Source organism: Dendrobates tinctorius, unplaced genomic scaffold (assembly GCF_039654945.1).
Source record: "Dendrobates tinctorius isolate UK_male_01 unplaced genomic scaffold, ASM3965494v1 ptg000001l, whole genome shotgun sequence".
NCBI classification, from domain to species: domain Eukaryota; kingdom Metazoa; phylum Chordata; class Amphibia; order Anura; family Dendrobatidae; genus Dendrobates; species Dendrobates tinctorius.
The window spans coordinates 16616213-16637983 of NW_027361669.1; the positions used below are offsets into that span (position 1 = coordinate 16616213).

General features: G+C 46.9%; 1 protein-coding gene across 1 annotated transcript in view; it reads right to left on the reverse strand.

The window, feature by feature from the left end:
- Positions 1-21771, reverse strand: part of NSD1 (nuclear receptor binding SET domain protein 1) — a 191852-nt gene that overhangs the window by 17190 nt on the left and 152891 nt on the right. The window contains exon 19 of the mRNA XM_073569139.1: positions 21584-21700. Within this exon, the coding sequence (XP_073425240.1) occupies positions 21584-21700 (117 nt within the window). The remainder of the gene's footprint in view (positions 1-21583; positions 21701-21771) is intronic.

Below are 21771 nucleotides of genomic sequence, written 5' to 3' on the forward strand. Positions count from 1 at the left end.
ACCCTCTTTCCAACCCCAACCCTCTTTCCAACCCTAACCCTCTTTCCAACCCTAACCCTCTTTCCAACCCAAACCCTCTTTCCAACCCTAATGGAAAAATAAAAATAATTTCTTTATTTTACTAGATGTTCCTGCCTATGGGGGTGATAAACGGGGGGTTTATTTACTTGTCATTCTATTTTGATCACTGTGAGAGTTTATCACAGTGATCAAAATGAATGAAAGGAAATTGCAGCCGGCGGGCGCACTGCGCATGCGCCCGCCATTTTCCAATATGGCGGCGCCCATGGTCCGGGACCGCAGGACACCGGGAGCCATAGCGGCACTGAGTACCGGGGGGGGGGGGGGGTGGGAGGCGATCGGAAGGCAGTGGAGCGGAGGGAAGGCGGGGGGGGCGCAGATGATGACAGCGGCGGCACATCGCCGCTGTCATTCAGTGCCGGGGGCAGATCGCCCCCGTTAACAGTGTGTGTGTGTGTGTGTGTGTGTGTGTGTGTGTGTGTGTGTGTGGGGGGGGGGGGGGGGGGGGGAGGGAGGGGGGTCAGATCGGTGTCACCAGCCATGTCCGATGCTACAGCAGCGTCGGACATGGCTGGATTGTAATATTTCATCAATTTTCATTGATGAAATATTACTATCGTAGCCATGTGGGGGCAAAGCAACCCCCCCGTGGTGAAGTACAAAGCCCCCTGTATCTGCGGGTCGGGTGACCTTTCAGTGACCTAGGTCACCCGACCTGCAGGGGGACTTTGAAGTCATGACACAGGGTATGCGCCATTGGTCGGAATGGCACCGACTTTCATGACGCAAACGCTGTGTCACTGGTCGTGAAGGGGTTAAAGGGAATCTGTCAGTAGGTTTTTGCCATGTAAGCTGAAGTCAGCCTGCTGTATGGGTTAAAACACATTTCAGGAAGCCTCTTATCAAGCTCAGGTTTTGTTTGCCTGCAATTAGTGTTTTAGCACCAGGAGCTTATCCCTTGCTGTGACTCAGTAGCTCTTGCCTCCTGGTTCAGCAATGCTCTCTCCTTTGACAGGCAGGTCACTGTCTATAGACATTGTACACAGAGTCGGGTGTGGGCGGGATTAGCTTTCTCAGCTCTTCCTCATTCTAAATCTAAAAGATTTGATTTTGTGAGAACAGCTGCACCCAGTAAACTACGTGATACCTCTCTGGATTTAGCTACTCTTTGCCTACATTAGGCTGCTCTCAAATGAGGTAGCAAAAACCTGCTGACAGATTTCCTTGAAATCCTAGCTTTGCAGGCTCAGATTTGCATCTGTTAGGCTCTGCATATTACCAGGCTAGTTGTTCACCTTAGTCAGTCAGTTGGGGGAAGGTGACCAGAGTGGATTTGTGTTGGCTCTTAAGAGAGAGACAAGCCAGAAACCCTCTCTGAGTAGAGTGTGCACAGGCTGTGTGCATCAAACTGCAAGTAAACTGGTTGCAATGGACGATAGCGGTATTGTTTGACTGGATTGGGACTAGCGCAGCTGTTTATGACTAGCCAGCATCTGTGCTTAGCTAGTGCCTGGACAAGGTTAGGGATTTATGTTTATGGTTTTTGTTTGGTACTGTGCAACCAGTAAAAAATAAATGCTACATTGTTTTGATACAAGAATGCAGTGCCTGTGTGAACGCTACCTACTGCCAGCACTATGAATTCCGACAACTGGTTGATGAACTGCATGTGTGAAGTCCCAGAGAGAACAGACAATTGCAGTGTAATGATCGAATGACCTGGGTAAAGACAACCACAGCATTGTGAACAGTCTGAAAGCATGGAGGAGCTTTTTAAGCAATTGGTCCAGATGCAGCAGCATCAGCAGTTACAGCAGCATATCCAACAGGAAATCAACAAACTTCTAACCCAGCAGTTTCAACAACAGTAGCAGCATCATTTACAGTAGGTTCAAAAGCAGAATGAGATCGCTCTCGTGGAAGAAACTGTCCAGGCAATGGAAATGGCACAACCTGCCAGCCAAGCGGAAGTTATCAGGGTGAGGTGAACGATACAGGAATCCTTACAGAAGATAACTCTGAGACAACATTAAGGCTTTCCTGACTGTATTTGAGAGGGTGGGAGACAGACAGAAACTGCCCCCAGAGCAATTAGCAAAGGTCCTAGGTCCATAATTTAATAGGGAACCGCAGAAAGCATACAACAACCTTGCTCTGCAGAATGCCAAGCTGGAGGCGGAGATTATAGCAAGTTTGGGGCGTCACCCTGTTAGTCTGAGCACAACGGGTGCATTTGTAGCGCTACCAAAAAGGGAAAAAACCTTTCTGGTCTTAGATGTTTGACCTGGTGCAAAAATGAAACCTGCTCCCATCGCAGCTGGTGGAAAGAGTGGTTGTGGACCGATTTACCCACTCACTACCGAAATCCATGCAAAACTGGGTTGTCCAAGATGATTCTCAGAATGTATGGTAGATGATCCTGTGAGCCTCCTGGAAAGATGCTTGGCCATGGAGAACTCAAAGGAGCCTGAGGTCACATTTTAGGGATTCCCAAAAGAAGGGGACCAAAGCCACATCTGGGGGATGCACAAAGACCCAGGAAGGGTCATAGCTAGGTTCAAGGGGTACATCTCGTAAGACTGCCTGTTGGAGGTGTTGTGGCCTGGGACATATATCAGCCAATTGTCCCTTGACCTCGGAATTGATGGACTGCAGTGTAGGCCGGCTCTACTACTACTTTGCCTACCCTGCCTGTACTGCTGTTCCTCATCCTGCTGATGGACCTCAGGAATGCCAGGTGACTGGTGTCCAAGTGACCAGCTGGAATCGTTCTCTGAGAAGAGTATGCACAGGACATGCGCATCAAGCTGAAAATATAACTGGTTGCTATGGACAATAGCTGTTTTGTTTTACCGGACTGGGATTAGCTCAGCCGTGTATGAGTTGTCAGGGTCTGGGTTTAGTTAGCACCTAGACAAGGAAAGGGATTTGTGTTTATGGTTTCTCTTTGGTACTGTGCAACCAGTGAAAAACAAAATGTCACATTGCTTTAATACAAGAATCCAGTGCCTGTGTGAACACTACCTACTGCCTGAGACCTTGAATCCCCTACTAGTCCTATTTTAGTTCTGAAGTGACTTTGAGGGACTTATGTCAGAAAACCCTTACAGATGATACTATTTTAAAAACTGCTAAAAGTATTCAAAATCGCAGTAAGTTGGTTAAACCTTCAGATGCTTCACAAGATTTAACCCCTTCACCCCCAAGGGTGGTTTGCACGTTCATGACCGGGCCAATTTTTACAATTCTGACCACTGTACCTTTATGGAGGTCATAACTCTGGAACGCTTCTATGGATCCCGGTGATTCTGACATTGTTTTCTCGTGACATATTGTACTTCATGTTAGTGGTAAAATTTAATTCAAATAACTTGCGTTTATTTGTGAAAAAAATGGAAATTTGGCAAAAATTTTGAAAATTTCGCAATTTTCCAACTTTGAATTTTTATGCCCTTAAATCACAGAGATACGGCACACAAAAAAAACTTGATAACTAACATTAACCACATGTTTACTTTACATCAGCACAATTTTGGAACCAAAATTATTTTTTTGTTAGGAAGTTATAAGGGTTAAAAGTTGACCAGCGATTTCTCATTTTTACAACACCATTTTATTTTTAGGACCACATCACATTTGAAGCCACTTTGAGGGGTCTATATGATAGAAAATACCCAAAAGTGACACCATTCTAAAAACTGCACCCCTTAAGGTGCTCAAAACCACATTCAAGAAGTTTATTAACCCTTTAGGTGAGTCACAGGAATTTTTTTGAATATTAAAAAAAAAAAAAAATGAACATTAACTTTTTTTTCACAAAAAAAATACTTCAGGTTCAATTTTTTTTATTTTACCAAGGGTAACAGGAGAAATTGGACTGCAAAAGTTATTGTGCAATTTGTCCTGAGTACGCTGATACCTGATTTGTGGGGGGGGGGGGGGGGGGGGAACGACTGTTTCGGCGCATGGCAGAGCTCAGAATGGAAGGAGCGCCGTTTGACTTTTTCAATGCAAAATTGGCTGGAATTCAGATCGGACGCCATGTCACGTTTGGAGAGTCCCTGATGTACCTAAACAGTGGAAACCCCCTACAAGTGACCCCATTTTGGAAACTAGACCCCCCAAGGAACTTATCTAGATATGTGGTGAGAACTTTGAACCCACAAGGGCTTTACAGAAGTTTATAACGTACAGCGGTACAATTAAAAAATCATATTTTTTCCACAAAAATGATCTTTTCACCCCAATTTTTATTTTCCCAAGGGTAACAGGACCCTAAAAGTTATTGTGCAATTTGTTCTGAGTATGCTGATTCCCCACATGTGGGGGTAAACCACTATTTGGGCGCATGGCAGAGCTCAGAAGGGAAGCAGCGCCATTTGACGTTTTTGGCTGGAATTGAGATCGGACATCATGTCGCGATTGGAAAACCCCTGATGTACCTAAACAGTGGAAACCCCCCACAAATGACACCATTTTGGAAACTAGACCCCCCAAGGAACTTATCTAGATGTGAGGTGAGCACTTTGAACCCCCAAGGGCTTCACAGAAGTTTATAGTGCCAGGGCATGAAAATAAAAAAAATCGTATTTTTTCCACAAACATGATCAATTATTCCCCAATTTTTTTATTTTCCCAAGGGTAACAGGAGAAATTGAACCCCAAAAGTTGTCCAATTTGTCCTGAGTAAGCTGACACCCCATATGTGGGACAAAACTACTGTATGGACACACGTCAGGGCTCGGAAGGGAAGTAGTGACGTTTTGGAATGCAGACATTGATGGAATGGTCTGCGGGTGTCATGTTGCCTTTGGAGAGCCCCTAATGTACCTAAACAGTGGAAACCCCCCACAAATGACCCCATTCTGAAAACTAGACCCCCTAAGGAACTTATCTAGATGTGTGGTGAGCACTTTGAACCCCCAAGTGCTTCACAGAAGTTTATAACGCTCGGACGTGAAAATAAAAAAAATCATTTTTTTCCACAAAAATGATATTTTTGCCCCCAATTTTTTATTTTCCTAAGGGTAACAGGAGAAATTGGACCCCAAAAATTGTTTTGCAATTTGACCTGAGTAGGCTGATACCCTACATGTGGGGGTAAAACACTGTTTGGGCGCATGGCAGAGCTTGGAAGGGAAGGAGCACCATTTGACTTTTTCAACTCAGAATTGGCTGGAATTGAGATCAGACGCAATGTTGCATTTGGAGAGCCCCTGATGTGCCCAAACAGTGGAAACCCCCAATTCTAACTCCAACCCGAACCCCAACACACCCATAACCCTAATCTCAGCCCTAACCCTAGCCCTAACCCTAATGGAAAAATGGAAATAAATACATTTTTTTAATTTTATTATTTTTCCCTAACTAAGGGGGTGATAACGGGGGTTTGATTTACTATTTATGGCGGTTTTTATTTTTGGCAGCTGTCGCACACTAAAAGACGCTTTTTATTGTAAAAATAGTTTTTGCATCACCACATATTGAGAGCTATAATTTTTCCGTATTTTGACCCACCGAGTCATGTGAGGTCTTATTTTTTGCGGGACGAGTTGACGTTTTTATTGGTACCATTTTCGGGCACGTGACATTTTTTGATCGCTTTTTATTCCGATTTTTGGGACGCAGAATGAACAAAAACCAGCGTTTCATGAATTTCTTTTGGGGGAGTGCGTTTACACCGTTCCGCGTGCGGTAAAATTGATAAAGCGGTTTTATTCTTCGGGTCAGTACGGTTACAGCGATACCTCATTTAGGTCGTTTTTTTATGTTTTGTCGGTTTTATGCAATGAAAACTATTTTATATAAAAAATAATTTTTGCATCGCTTTATTCTGCGAGCTATAACTTTTTTTATTTTTTCGCCGATGATGCTGTGTGGCAGCTCGTTTTTTGCGGGACAAGATGACGTTTTCAGCGGTACCATGGATATTTATATGCGTCTTTTTGATCGCGCGTTATTACACTTTTTGTTTGGCGGTATGATAAATCATTTTTTGCTTAGTTTTTTATTTTTATTTTTTAAGGGGTTCGCTAAAGGGGTTAACTAATGGGACCGTTTTATAGGGCGGGTCGCTACGGACGCGGCGATACCTAATGTGTACTTTTATTGTTTTGGTTTTTTTTTTTATTTTCAAAAAATGAATTTATTGGGGAATATTTTTTTTTTTTTTTTACTAATTTGGCGATTTTTTTTTAAATTATTTTTACACTTTTAATTTTTTTTTTACTTTATTACATAGTCCTAGGTGGGACATCACTGTCCTGTGACAGATCGCTGATCTGTCACATCACAGATCACTGTGACAGACCAGCAATGTCACAGGCATTGAAGACGACTTCCTCTTGCCTGCGCTTTGCAGGCACTGAGGAAGCCAGCTTCCTCCAGGCCCCCGTCGCCATCTTGGATTCGGGGGCCTGGAGGAAAGGAGTCCCCCGCAGCAGCGCTGTACATTGCGCTGCCGTGGGGGGCTCAGGGAAGCACGGAGGGAGCCCCCTCCATGCCGATGCTTCCCTTTAACTCCCGGTACACCGCGATCATGTTTGATCGCGGTGTGCAAAGGGGTTAACGTGTCGGGGGCGGTCCGTGACCGCCCCTGACACAGTGCCGGGTGTCAGCTGTGATAATCAGCTGACACCCGGCCGCGATCAGCGGCGCTCACCACGTGGGCGCCGCTGATCGCGGTAGACGTACTATCCCATCCATGGGCATAGGGGCCCGGGTCCCATGGACGGGATAGTACGTCGGATTTCAGGAAGGGGTTAAAGCAAAGTGGAATGAAAAAGGACATCCAAATACAATATTGATTTAGCCTCAAATGTTAAATTTTCACAAGCTGCAATGAATCAAAATGCATTAATCCCTTAAGGATCAAGACAGTTTGTAGGTTAATGACCAGGCCTTAATTTTGAAATCTGACCACTGCTACTTTATGTGGTTATAACTCTGGAATGCTTCAACGTATCCCGCTGATTCTGAGATTGTTTTTTCGTGACATTGTACTTTATGATTGTGGTAAGCTTTCTTCAAAGTTTCTTGAGTTTGTGAGAAAAAAAAAAATGTAAAATTTGGCAAAAAAAAAAAATTGAAAATATCATAATTTTCAAACTTTTAATTTTTATGCCCCTAAATAAGAACGTTATGTCACACAAAATAGTTAATAAATAACATTTCCTACATGTCTACTTTACATCTGCACAATTTGTTAAACTAATTTTTTTGTTTGGAAGTTATAAGGGTTAAAACTTGACCAGCAATTTCTCATTTTGCCAACAAAATTTACAAAACTTTTTTTTTTTAGGGGCCACCTCACATTTAAAGTCACTTTGGGGGCCTATATGACAGAAAATACCCAAAATTGACACCATTCTAAAAACTGCACCCCTCATGGTGTTCAAAACCACATTCAAAAAGTTTATTAACCCTTTAGGTGCTTCATAAGAATTGAAGCGATGTGGAAGGAAAAAATGAACTGTTCAATTTTTTTTTTTATTTTGTCAAGGGTATCAGTAGAAAATGAACCACAATATCTGTTGTGCAATTTCTCCTGAGTACATCGATATCCCATGCGTGGAGGCAAACCACTCTAGGCACATGGCAGAGCTTGGAAGGGAAGGAGCACCATTTGAAGTTTTGAATGTAGAAATGGCTGGAATCGAGAGCGGACGCCATGTCACGTTTGGAGAGCCCCTGATGTACCTAAACAGTGGAGACCCCCAGGTGACACCATTTTTGAAACTAGACCCCCCCCAATGAACTTATCTAGATGACTTATCTTGATGTGCGGTGAGCACTTTGAACCCCCAAGTGCTTCACAGAAGTTTATAACGTAGAGCCGTGAAAATAAAAAATCATTTTTTCCACAAAAATTATCTTATTGCCCCCAATTTTTTCTTTATTTTCCCCAGGATAACATGGGAAATTTGACCCCAAAAGTTGTTGTGCAATTTGTCCTGAGTATGCCGATACCCCACATATAGGGGTAAACCATTGTTTGTGCGCATGGCAGAGCTCGGAAGGTGCGCCATTTGACTTTTGCAACGCAAAATTGGCTGGAATTGAGATTGGACGCCATGCTGCATTTGGAGAGTCCCTGATGTGCCCTAAACAGTGGAGACCCCCAGGTGACACCATTTTTGAAACTAGACCCCCCCCAATGAACTTATCTAGATGACTTATCTTGATGTGCGGTGAGCACTTTGAACCCCCAAGTGCTTCACAGAAGTTTATAACGTAGAGTCGTGAAAATTAATAATCAAATTTTTTCCCTTCACCCATGACAGCACCAACTGAGAGAGGGATCCGCCCCGCCAGGACAGGAACCTACTGAGACATAAGGGGCGGCACCTCTCCCCCGCTTCAGTTGGGTTACAGAGCATTGAGAGGACTTCCCGGTTAGTTACATGTTTAATCCAACACCACATCACTCAAAAGCACCCTACTAACTGTGCACACCCATATGGTGAAAAAAGGGAGGGGGGGGGGGATATACAGGTGCTGTCATGGGTTCCGGAAAAACCGGCTACCGGTAAGTAACAATGGTGGTTTTCCCTTCACCCATAACAGCACCACCTGAGAGAGATTTTTGGAGACTTCGAACACCTCAGGGAGGGACCACCGCTTCCTGTCCTGGAAGGAGTCCCACTGTGGCGGTGCCTGTCATGGCGAAAAAAAAAAAAAAAGGACCCAGGCCCGTCCCGGCGCTGGAAGAACAGGTAACTTACCTGTAGCGCCGGCCGTCGGGTCCTGGAAGCACAGTCCCCGGGGTTCCTCTGGGCTCCGGGTTCATGTGGGCGCGGATGGGATCCCACCGCACCGCCCTCCCCTCGCGCACGCCGCATCTCGATCCCCGTGGCACGGGAGAGACGCTGGCTTCTTCCGGCCGCTGACGTCAGCGGCGCTGTGGATTCTGGGTGCGCCGGCTGACGTCCGCAAAAAGGCAACGTGTAATGGCGCCTGGTGCAACGCCAGCCGGCTTTCTGAAGCGGTCGGCCGGTGGTCGCAGGGGGGAGGGAGAGGGAGACGCTCACCAGGACGGGGCGCATCCATTTAAAAGGAGGAAGCAGCGGCAGAACGAGCGGTGCAAGATGGAGTCAGAACAGGAACGCTCAGTGTCCCTGCCTCCCTCACAGCCCTCTGCCAGAAAACATGGAAGCCATTCAAGCAGCAGTCGCTCCAGCCGCAGGTCGGGGGACTCCTCAAAGGTCCAAAGAGCACAGGTCACGTGCTCCGACGCAGCCTCCGAGTCCGGTACCCTTGATTACGGGTGGTGAGTGATCTTCGTGAAATACTTGCTTTTTGTTAATAGGGTTTCTCTGTTGTATGCTCTACCCTGTAGGAAAGGCCCAGAAAAGCAGGAAGCAAGAAGAACAATAGGGACTGTGCTATATGTAGGAATCCCCTAGCAAGAGACCAGCAGAAAGATCTCTGTGCCTCTTGCATCCAGCGGACTATGGCGGAGGAAGCACCTAGTTTCGCAGCCAATTTGATATCCGCCCTCAGGTCAGAAATGGAGGGTTCAATTAAGTCCCTATTGAAAAAGGGAAGAAAAGTAGGAAGAATCCCCCTAGTTCTCCCTCAGAGTCCGCATCAGCCTCGTCTCAGGCGGAACAATCATCCTCCTCAGACAGTGACACTGGGGGTAAGCCATGTTTCCCTGTAGAAGACACAGATGCCCTCCTAAAGGCCATTAAAACCACAATGGGTCTACAGGAAGAAAGGGCAGCTAAAACCCTAGAGGACGTCATGTTTGGGGGGCTACAGGAGAGGGAAAAGCGAACCTTCCCAGTGAATGAGAAAATCCAGGCGCTTATTGAGAGAGTGGAAGAAACCCGAAAATTCTGGGGCCCTTCCGTCCACCTCTAAGAGACGATATCCCTTTGAGCACAAGGATGCGGAGATATGGGATAAAGTCCCAAAAATAGATGCTGCAGTATCCAGGTCTTCCAAAAGGTCAGCCTTGCCCTTGGAAGACTCAGGGGTTCTTAGAGACCCGCTGGACAAGAAGGCAGACTCATATTTGAGGCACGCGTGGGAAGCAACAGCAGGAGGACTAAAGCCAGCGATAGCGGGCACCAGCACGGCACGCTCCCTCATGATTTGGCTGCAGCAGTTAGAAGAGAAGCTGGCATCAAAGGTCCCAAGACAGAAGATTTTAGCAGATATGCATCTCTTGCACGGGGCAGCAGCTTTTTTGGCAGATACCTCGGCGGACTCTATGAGGTTGACAGCTAGGGCAGCGGGACTTTCAAATGCTGCTAGACGCGCATTATGACTTAAGGGCTGCCCGGGTGACCTACAGTCTAAAGCTAAATCGTGCTCTCTCCCCTGCGATGGTCGGTTCTTATTCGGCAAGAACTTGGACGATATCCTGGAGAAAGCAGGTGATAAGAAAAATGGCTTCCCCAGGTTCCCAACAGAACAGAGAAGACAGCCCTTTCGGAGGGGGAAGATTCAATAGGGGGCGTCCTCCCGCTGATAGGAGAAGATGGGAGGATAAAAGGAAAAAAAGAGAGTCGGGATTTATGTTTGGTGGGGGTACCTCCACCTCAAAGAAATCGCCGCGATGACGCCAGTATTCCAGTAGGGGGGAGATTGGCACTTTTTTTCCAGGTCTGGGAAAAGATCTCCTCCAATACCTGGATCCTGGGCATCCTAAGAGATGGCCTGAGAATCCCCTTTATTCGCCAGCCAAAACCCATGGTTGTAATTACACCCATCAGAAAGGTAACCGAAGAACAGTTGACCTTAGAAGCGGAGATCCTGAGCCTGAGAGACAAACGGGTACTTTACGAGGTCCCACATACACAGGAAGGGGATTCTATTCACCCCTTTTTCTCATAAAAAAAACCGGATCATTCAGAACTATCATAAATCTCAGACGGCTCAATCGATGGATAAGAAACCAGACCTTCAAGATGGAGTCAGTGGCTACGGCCATGAAGCTACTACATCAAGATTGCTTTATGGCCGTAGTCGACTTAAAGGATGCATATTATCACATCCCTATCCATCCAGATTACCAAAAAATACTTGAGGGTAGCGCTTTATATCCAAGGTGTACTGAGACATTTCCAGTTCAGAGCCCTTCCATTCGGTATATCCATAGCCCCGAGAGTTTTCACCAAGGTCATAGCAGAGGTGACAGCCTTTCTCCGGATTCACGATACGGTCATAATACCATACCTGGACGATTTCCTTATAGTGGGCAGCTCAGAAGACCACTGCACGGCGCAGTTGAGCTGGGTGACCGACACCTTGCAAGAATTAGGTTGGATAATCAATTTCAAAAAATCCAAATTACAACCCCTAAAAAAACAGACCTTCCTGGGATCCATGCTAGATTCAGTAAGGCAGGAGAGGCAGGAGTGTCTGCTCCCAGAGTCCAAGATAGAGAAGGTGCAAAATCTGGCCTTGGCGGCCCAGAACCAGCCATGTATGACATTGAGAAGGGCAATGTCCCTACTGGGTACCCTAACATCCTGTATTCCGGCGGTCAGGTGGGCTCAATTTCACACCCGACAACTCCAGGGGGAGATATTATCAGCACAAAGGTTGCTAAGAGGGTGTTTAGAAGGAAAGCTGGAGCTTTCCGTAAAAAACAGACTCAACTTGTGGCTGGACGATACGAATCTGACCTCAGGAATACCGTGGGACACTCAGACAACAAATGTAATTTTAACAGATGCAAGCTCCTTGGGGTGGGGGGCACACCTAAGGGGCCTCATAGGCCAGGGCTCCTGGACACCTCAAGAAAGGGAAGCGTCTTCCAACCTAAGAGAACTGTGGGCAGTGAACAAGGCCCTAAGTCACTTCATTCCGCTACTCCAGGGTTGCAATGTACGCATCATGTCAGACAACAGGGTAACAGTGGCATACATCAACCACCAAGGAGGGACAAGATCACACTCCCTAATGGAAGCGGCGAGAGACATTCTGAACAGAACAGAGGGACACCTACACTCCTTGACAGCCTTACACATAAAAGGGGCAGAAAACAGAGGCAGATTTTCTGAGTCGCAATACCCTGAGGCAAGGAGAATGGACACTAAATCGGTCATTTTTTCAAAAAGTAATGCAGCTTGGGGGAAACCAATAATAGACCTCTTTGCCAACAAGCACAACAGGCAAACAAAATGTTTTGCTCTCTAAACCCAAGGGAAAAGCCATGGGCAGTGGACTCATTGCACATACAGGGGAACTTCAGGCTGGCTTATGCGTTCCCCCCAGTGGCTCTGATCCCAACAGTTGTCAGGAAGATCAGAAACGATCAAGCCAGGGTGATTCTAACAACCCCGTTTTGGCCGTAAAGGCCTTGGTTCTCTCTACTACAAAGAATGTCCCTCTCCGATCCATGGGTTCTGCCAGAAATCCCGGACCTATTAGCTCAAGGCCCAATATTCCACGCTCAGGTCAAAGGATTCCATCTGACGGCGTGGAATTTGAAAGGTCGCTGTTAATGGATAGAGGGTTCTCCCCTGGGTTGGTGGCCACTCTGCTAAAGAGCAAAAAACCAGTGACGACTAACATCTATGGCAGAACATGGAATAAGTTCCTACAGTTCCTGGGTGAGCCGTTAGGAAAACAACCCCCGATTAGTACCATCCTGGAGTTCTTACAATCGGGGTTGCAGATGGGGTTAGCGGTGAACACACTTAAAGTTCAGGTGTCTGCACTAGGGGCGCTCTACAACTGCAAATTGGCATCAAATAGATGGGTAGCCAGATTCATTAAATCCTACCATAGAGCTAGGCCTATCCCAATACCCAGAATAGCCCCCTGGGATTTAAACCTAGTGCTAGAAGCCCTTACAAAGGAACCATATGAGCCGTTACACCAGCGACCCCTAAAGACGATCATTTTGGTGGCCCTTACGTCAGCCCGCAGAATAAGCGACTTACAGGCTCTCTCAATAAATCCACCCTATACGCAAGTTTTTCAGGATAGGGTAGTATTAAGAACAGACCCCGCTTATCTGCCTAAGGTAGCATCAGATTTCCATCGGGGTCAGGAGATTGTCCTCCCATCCTTCTGCGAGAATCCGAAAAATTTGAGGGAGAAAAAATTCCATAGTTTGGATGTTAAGAGAGCTCTATTAGAATACATATCTGTCACTAGCCAGTGGAGGAGGTCCCAGTCCCTATTCGTAGCTTTTCAGGGTGCCAGGAAAGGCTATGGGGTTTCGAAAGGGACTATTGCTAGATGGATTAGGGAGGCCATTAGTGTAGCCTACACAGCTAGTGGTATCCCGATTCCTGACGGCATCACGGCTCATTCCACCAGAGCCGTGGCGACCTCCTGGGCTGAAAAGGCAGAGGTATCAATTGAACAGATTTGTAAGGCCGCTACCTGGGCCTCACCCTCAATCTTTTTTAAGCACTATAGATTAAATCTATCCTCCTCTGCTGACTTAACCTTTGGTAGAAGGGTGCTGCAAGCGGTGGTCCCTCCCTAAGGTGTTCGAAGTCTCCAAAAATCTCTCAGGTGGTGCTGTCATGGGTGAAGGGAAAACCACCATTGTTACTTACCGGTAGCCAGTTTTCCGGAACCCATGACAGCACCCGTATATTTCCCCCCCCCCCTTTTCACCGTATGGGTTTGCACAGTTAGTAGGGTGCTTTTGAGTGATGTGGTGTTGGGATTAAACATGTAACTCCCCGGGAAGTCCTCTCAATGCTCTGTAACCCAACTGAAGCGGGGGAGAGGTGCCACCCCTTATGTCTCAGTAGGTTCCTGTCCTGGCGGGGCGGATTCCTCTCTCAGGTGGTGCTGTCATGGGTTCCGGAAAAACTGGCTACCAGTAAGTAACCATGGTGGTATTCCTCAAAAATCATCTTTTTGCACCAATTTTTTTTTGTATTTTAACAAAGGTAGCAGGAGAAAGAGGGATTTTTGGTACTTACCATAAAATCTCTGTCTTGGAGCCTTCATCGGGGGAAACAAATAACCATGTCGCTAGGAGGTGCTGGCACTAGGCAAAAGGAAAAAAATATAGCTCCTCCCCAGCAGTATACACCCACCGACAGGCACCAAGCTACTTAGTTTAAGCTTAACATTTAGCGATGCACCAGCGATCCCGACAACGATACGACCCGGTCAGGATCGCTGGTGCATTGCTAAATGGTCGCTAGTGAGCTGCTAAACAGGCAGATCTCACTAGCGATGCAACAGCGGTTGGCGGTCGTCACTTACCTGTCAGACGCAGCGAGGGAGACGTCTTTCGCCCGCGTCCACGGAGTCACTCGTCGGTGCCAGCAGAAAGCCAACGACGAGAAATGGACCAGGACGATCTAGCGTGATCAGCGATATCCAGGGGGGAGCCGGGTCTGCGGTGTCACATGTAACGATATTGCTATTGCGTCACAAAATCGGTGACGCTTTAGCGATATCGCTAGCGATCTCGCTATGTGTGAAGGGGGCTTTAGTGTCTGTAGGAGGTGGACCTGGATCTGATCCTAGATCCACAGTTTTTTTTCCCTTTTCAGGTACCCTGTTGTGTTTTATTAATACCTTTTGTTTTTCAGGCTCTTCATCTACAGGATAAAAGGATGCAAAGTCTCACCGTTTTCCCCCACTCATGCGACAGAGAGCAGTCTGGTATCACCCACATCGCCCACTCTCAGACCCGCAGGCAGGACCTTAATCCCCTGTCACCTTCATGGGTGTCTCGGGGTGATTTACGGCGGCCGGTCCTTTGCCTTTTCCCCTCCCCACTCCTTCTCGGAGAGGTCTGAGAGGAAGACGGTGGTCACCAACGGTGGCCTCCCCCCTTCTTGTAAGGGGTTGATAAGGGGTTGATGCAGTCTTCTGAACCATCCAAAGTTGGTGCGGGAAGGAGGATCCCTGTCTTACAGCGATCCTCTACTATCCGAGGGCTCGACAAGATCTTCATCAGCCAAGAGTACCCTGGACACTACCACTGCTGGTATGTATGTCCTTCTCCTCGTCCCCCCAGGGCAGACCACAGACAGCAGGCTAATTTATTGCTAAGAAACCGCCGACTCCGCAGCCCAGCACGGCTCACCATTTGCATTTGGCGCCCTATCTTACCCCTTCCTTCGAGTCATGGAGCTTCCTACGGCGACACGCCCCCTGGATGGCTCTCCAATCGGAGAAGCACCTTTTCCCACCTGGTTGGCCCATTCCCCGGGCTTGACACGCCCCCGGCGCGTCAAGCCAATCACCTACCTGCTTTAGTTTTCAATGGCCGGCTTTTCCCCCATCCACGCCCTCCGCGCGTCGCTCATCAGCCTCTCAGATCTCCCTATTTCAGGCGGGGACACATCTCCCAGCGTCAATCCTATTATAGTGACCCATTCCTTTTCTGCCGGCCATTCAGCTGACTGGCCACGCCCCCCCAGCGAGCCAACCAATTGCACTCAACCTTTCGCTTTCTCCCTGAGCCTGGCCACGCCCATCATCACTTGTGCAGCTCAGCGTGGTCCGCGTTATCTTAACTCCTGGGCTCCTGCGGCGCTCCTCCACGGCCTGCTCCTCCAGCACCACACAGACGCGGACATCTGAAAAGGGGACACCGGTAGCCATCGGTCTTTGTCTGCATTATCGCTAGAATCGGGTAGGCTCTGCCCTGCTCCCCTTTCCTGTCCTTTTTGCGCTATAGCACACCAGCAGTATAGCTCTAGCACTCTTCGCCAGTATAGCGCCTGTCAGCAGTACCACCAGACTCAACTTATGCCCAACTCTGCAGGGGTTTCTGGTTCTCCCTCTAAGCCCACCAAGATCCATTACGCCTGATGCAAGAGAAAGTGGTCCTCAGGTCAGCCGTCCCGTCCCCCCCCCACCCTGCAGCCCTTCCACCATGTCTGCCCCACAGGATCACACTAATGCCCGGGATGAGAGCATACCCCTGCCTCCGGAGTGGGCTGTTGCCATGTCTCAGTTGGTCTCGGACCTGACAAAAATATCACAGTCCCTCGTCCAGGCCTTGGAACGTCTTCCAAATTTATCTGCCGCCACCAGTGCTCCGAACGCCTCACAGGGTGATTCGCACGCACCTGACCACGACCTTCGCAGGGACAGATTGGGAAAAATCTAGGAAGCGGACTCTCCCTAGCTCCTCAATGAATAGAAGAGAACAAAAAAGTGTAGTCAGCTTACCGGTCTGTAGGTAAATCCCCCAGCCTGCCAACGCCCACCAGTACTGGTGTGCTCGGTGTTTGCTATGCACATATTTTTTTAAAGCACTTATATACTTTCAAGTTGTCCAATAAAATTTTGTTAAGCTGTAGCCGCCTTTGTCCTGACCTGGATCACAGTTTTTTTTTTTCCCCTTCTCCCTAGCTCCTCATCCAGTTCCCCAGGCCCCTCTACTCTTTCCACCATGCCCCCCTCTCCACCTCCTCGGAGGAGGCGTTTGGGTCTGAACTGGATACCCAGTCTGGGTCCGACTGATTCGGGCCAGACTTCCAAGATACAAGACATGGTTGATAGCCTTATTTTAGCGACCACTCAAACCATTAAGCTAAAGGAGGACGAGGTTCCCACTCCAGAACACTGTCTCCTAAAAACCGGTAAAATGTCCTCCCCGGACATTTCCCAATCATAAAGAATTTGAGGCGACCATGGCCAAACACTGGGAGCACCCTGAAAAGCGCTTCCCTGGAAGTAGACAGACATATTGTAAGACAGGGATCCTCCTTCCCGCACCAACTTAGGATGGTGCAGAAGATGGCATCAACCCCTTACAAGAAAGGGGGAGGCCACCGCTGGTGACCACCGTCTTTCTCTCAGCCCTCTCCGAGGAGAGGGGTGAGGAGGGGAAAAGGCAATAGACCGGCCGTCGTACATCACCCCAAGACACCCATGAAGGTGACAGGGGATAAGGTCCTGCCTGCGGGTCTGAGAGTGGGCGATGGGGGTGACACCACCCTGCTCTCTCAGTCACGAGTGTGGGAAAACAGGGTGAGACTTTACACCCTGTTACCCTGAAGATGAAGAGCCTGTAAAACAAATCAGATCCAGGTCAACCTCCTACAGACACTAAGCTTAAATTGAGTAGCTTAGTGCCTGTCGGTGGGTGTATACGGCTGGGGAGGTGTTATTTTTTTTCCTTTTGCCTAGTGTCAGCGCCTCCTAGTGACAGCAGCATACACCCATGGTTATCGGTGCCCCCCAATGAAGCGATAAAGAAATGGACCGAAAAAATTGTTGTGCAATTTCTGAGTTCGACGATACCCCATGTGAGGAGGAAGACCACCGTTTGGGCACACGGCAGGACCCGGAAGGGAAGGAGAAAGGTTTAACTTTTTGAACACAAAATTGGCTGGAACCGAGAGCGGATGCCATGCCACTTTAGGAGGGCCCCTGATGTGCATACACAGTGGGGTAACTCGAGAAAATAGACCCCAGAATTTGTTGTGCTATTTCTCCTCAGTTTGCCAATACCCCATGTGTGGGTGAAAACTACTTTTGAGGCACAGTGCAAAGCTCAAAAGGTTAGAAGCGCCATATTATAGTGCAGATTTTAGCATTATGATTTGAGGGTGCCATGACCCACTGGGAGAGCCCAAGGTGCCAGGACAGTAGAACGTCCCATAAGTGACCACATTTTACAAACTACACCTCTCAATGAATTTATCTAGGGGTGTAATGATCATATTGTCAATACAGGTGTGTCATTGACTTTTATACCATTGGGTAGTGAAGAAAACAATTACATTTTTACCACAAAAATTGTTTTAGCCCCAGATTTAACATTTTCACACAATAAGTGGGTAAAATTGTCACCAGAATGTGTCCCACAATATCTGCTGAGTATAGAAATACTCCATATGTGGCTATTTAGTACTGCTTAGCCATGCGGAGAGTCCCGGTAGGGATGGAGCACTATTTGCCCCCTGGAACGCAGATTTTCCTAGAATAGTTTGCGGAGGAAGTTCCGCTGGCCCCTTCTTCCACCAATCAGCGTGAGACAGCTGACGCAATATCATTTCATTGAGTCAGCTGTGCTTTGCGGAGTCTGTGCACTGGATCCGGAAGCAGAGTGCCTGGTGAAAAGGAGTGAGAAGTGTATATGCCAATTTTTTTCCCCCATTTCTATGGTATATTTGTACAGTATGTACATGGGAAGCTATGTGGGGGCTCGTTTTGTACATGGGAGGCTATTATGGGGCTTGTGCTCTACTTAGGGAGGCTATGTGGCGTGCTTTTACGGTATACAGGGGGCTGTGTGCAGGCTCATAAGGTATATAGGGGGATGTCAACATACTCCATTCTGCTTAATATAAAATGACACAATATTAAATTATTAGAATTAATGATAATAGTGAGCAGCATTAATTTCAGCCTATTGGTTTGGCCTCCACAACAGTCACGGTCTCATGTGGCCTCTTGGGAAAATTAATTGCACTCCCCTGTCTTGCTTCTGAAATGGTCTAACAGGCTCCCAGTCGTCGCGACCTTGGGTTGCCATGACAACCATCAGGCTGTGAGGGCGCCCACTGGACGGGAGACTGAGCCTCCTCCCTGTCCTAGCCTCACAAATGCAGCGATTGATATTGATTGCGGCATTTAGGGGGCTAAACAGATGAGGGCAGTGTGGGCACCGCTCCTGGCAGTGACAGCTGGGACTCTTGGGTCACGTAAACCAAGCTCCCGGCGGCAGTCGTAAGCGCATTCACTGGAACTGTGCTCAATCTCCATGACGTACCTGAGATAAAGAGTGAAAGGGCGCACTGCGAATATTAAACAAAATATCAATAGTGGGGGGTGCAGATCAATGGTCACATAAAAGTATACTGAGCCATCTGAGCACGGCGACACGCGTTGGGTTCTTCCCACCCGTTACCCCGTCTGTATTGGCGCCTCGGTATGGATCTCTTATTTCTTTTACCATGCTTTGCCCTGTCTCATATGTGACTTGTTGCCCCCAGCCCTTGGAGGGCTGACAGCACTGGCATGTATTGTCTGCATGCATAGTGTTCCCTAATTAGGATGCTTTATCTGCCACTTTCTTGTGGCTTGCTTTTACAGCACATTAATTGTGCAGGGTCTACTTATACATCTTGTGGTGTGGGGCACATTTTGGCACATTTTTGTGCATACATTGGTCACATATTCTATTTATGCCCCAGCTATATCTCTTGGGTACTTCGAGATTTTGAATGGTGCTGTTCTATACGTTAATTGTGGCTGGCATGTTGATTATGGCTATATCCTACCTGAAGGCGGTTCATGGTTTTGAGTCTTTAAGATTGATGTGATCTCAGCAGTTTTGCATGTTATGCGGGGCATTATGGTGGGACTATATGTATATATTGATGTTGATGCACTTTATTATAATAATGCCCTCCTATCTATTTAGGTGTCACATGCAAAAGACTCATTCTTCATTATTATTTTTTGTACAGATCAGGGCTAACAGTGGGTTTGTCATCTTTGTTGTTTTTATATGTTTTTAAAACATTGTTGTTAATAAAGCTCTTTTTGCAATCATATTGATTGGTGGTGTGCACTTCCTTTTTGGTCCTTCTTTTTCCTCCTTTTTTGCAATCTCCATGACGTACCTTCACATCAATAGTCTGGATCCCCTATCCGAATAGGACATATGGGTGCGTCAAGGGTCGTGAAGCGGTAAATGTACTGAAAAATGGACCAAACTTTAACGCAATGTAATGGAGCTGGGTAATTTTAATTTTTGCATGGCAAACTGGTGCTTTTATTGACACTCTTTTGGGGTACATATGCATTGAATGCTTTTTGTTTTTATTGAATTTTTTGGAGCATCATTGACTGAAATAAACTGCCTTCCTGGTGTTTTCCAGGTTTTTACGACTTCTACCATATGGGTTAAAATGTATTGAAATATAAAATTATGAAATAAAAGGTAATCTGTGCAAAAGACCAATGTATAAAAATCCATTGTCCATGGGGCATCAGGACATCAGAAATACACAGAACTAGCAAGCACATTTACATTGTCCAAAAAAATGTTTTAAATGTTATCTTGTAGTAAATTAGACTTTCACACATGCAACGATAAAGTAAAATAAACATCTTAAAATTAAATTAGAAACAAGGCTGTGATTAGAATTTATTTTGTTTTCATTGACACTTCAGGGAGTTGGACCAGTGATCCTTTGATCACATTTTTTAAATAAAATGCAATACTACTTCGTACCATATATTGCAATATATAGGGTGCGCTGAGTTTCACAAAAGTACCAAGTTGGCAACCAATGGGGCCTTCACAATGCGGCCCAGCTGCCATGGTGAACCATAGCCACTTTGTGATCACTCCAAAGGGGGCCCAAATACTGTCAATCACAGCATTTACAAGCTGCTGTCTGTGATGGTAAGTGGTTAAACGGCATATCCAGGACTTAAATGTTTTTTTTTTTTTTTGTCTACGTACAGCCTCCTAGCGACAGCAGCATACACTCGTGGTAACCTGTGTCCCCCAATGAAGCGAGAAAGAAAAAAAAACATCTGTCTACGTACTAACAGGAATGTAGTTGCTACATATCTGCCTGTTGTGCACGGCACCGTTCTCTGCAGAGCAGCAGTTTCTCTTCCTGCTGACAGGGAGGACTACTGGTGTTATGCTGATTGACAGCCAGCTCTCCACTGTTAAACTGGGCTGTCAATCAGCATAACACCAGTAGTCCCACACTGTCAACAGGAAAATAAACTACTGCAGTGTTGACAGGGAGCAACTGAAACCCTGACAGGAAAGGTCAATTACCTGCGTCAGGCACAACAGTAATGTAAGTCGCCTCCTGTAAAAAAAAAAAAAAAAAAAAAAAAAAAAAAAAAAAAATGTGCCTAAGCACTAACAGGAATGAAGTTTCTAAGTCCTGATATATTTTCCAAAGCAGCAGCCAATGGAGGAAGCTAGGAGCAAATGCCAGCTGTATAACACAATTGACATCTGCTGAGCATGGAGTGGATCCAGCTTCTGAACCTGCTCTACACACGCGGGCTTTATTTGAAGTAAGGGCTTAAAGTACAACTACAATTTGGCTCAACAAGAAATGTTAGGGCCCCGTCACACACAGCGAGATTGCTTATTTTGTGACGCATCAGCGATCTCTCCAGCGATCTCGCTGTGTGCGACATCCATCAGCGACCAAACCAGGTATCGCTGATCGTGCAGGATCGTCCTGGGCCATATTTTGATGGTTGGTCTCCCACTGGCCAGCACGCATCGCTGGAGACCAACGATCAGCAACGCTGCACGCTGGTATCTAGGGTAAACAGCGGGTAACTAAGCTGCGCGGCTCTTGGATACCCGCTGTTTACCCTAGATACCAGCTTGTTCGCTGGTCCTGAACGCTGGTGATTCCGTCTATGTGACAGGTCACCAGCGATCAGCCTATGTCCCAGCGATCCCATCCATGTCGAATCGTTGGTGGGATCACTGGGACATCGTTGTGTGTAACGAGGCCTTTACAGGACAGTTCTCAGGCCTTAATTAGACCTCATGCTAGCCACACACAAACGGGAATTTCCCAAAACACTATCAATATCTTATGGCTATCAGTACATTGGCTCACAATAGATTAGGCATTCTAAACTGTTAAATCAACAAGTAAAACCATATTACCTTATCAAGAGTAAGCATGTAGAAGTTTGAGATATCATGCTCCTGTGCATAGCGAATACGAGCACGACACTCTTCTTCATCAATCATTTCTCCCACATACTCATTAACAAATTCACCCTACAGGGAGTACCAAATGTAATAAAGGAACAGATGAAGAGCAGGAACAAAATAACATCTCTCATTCCATT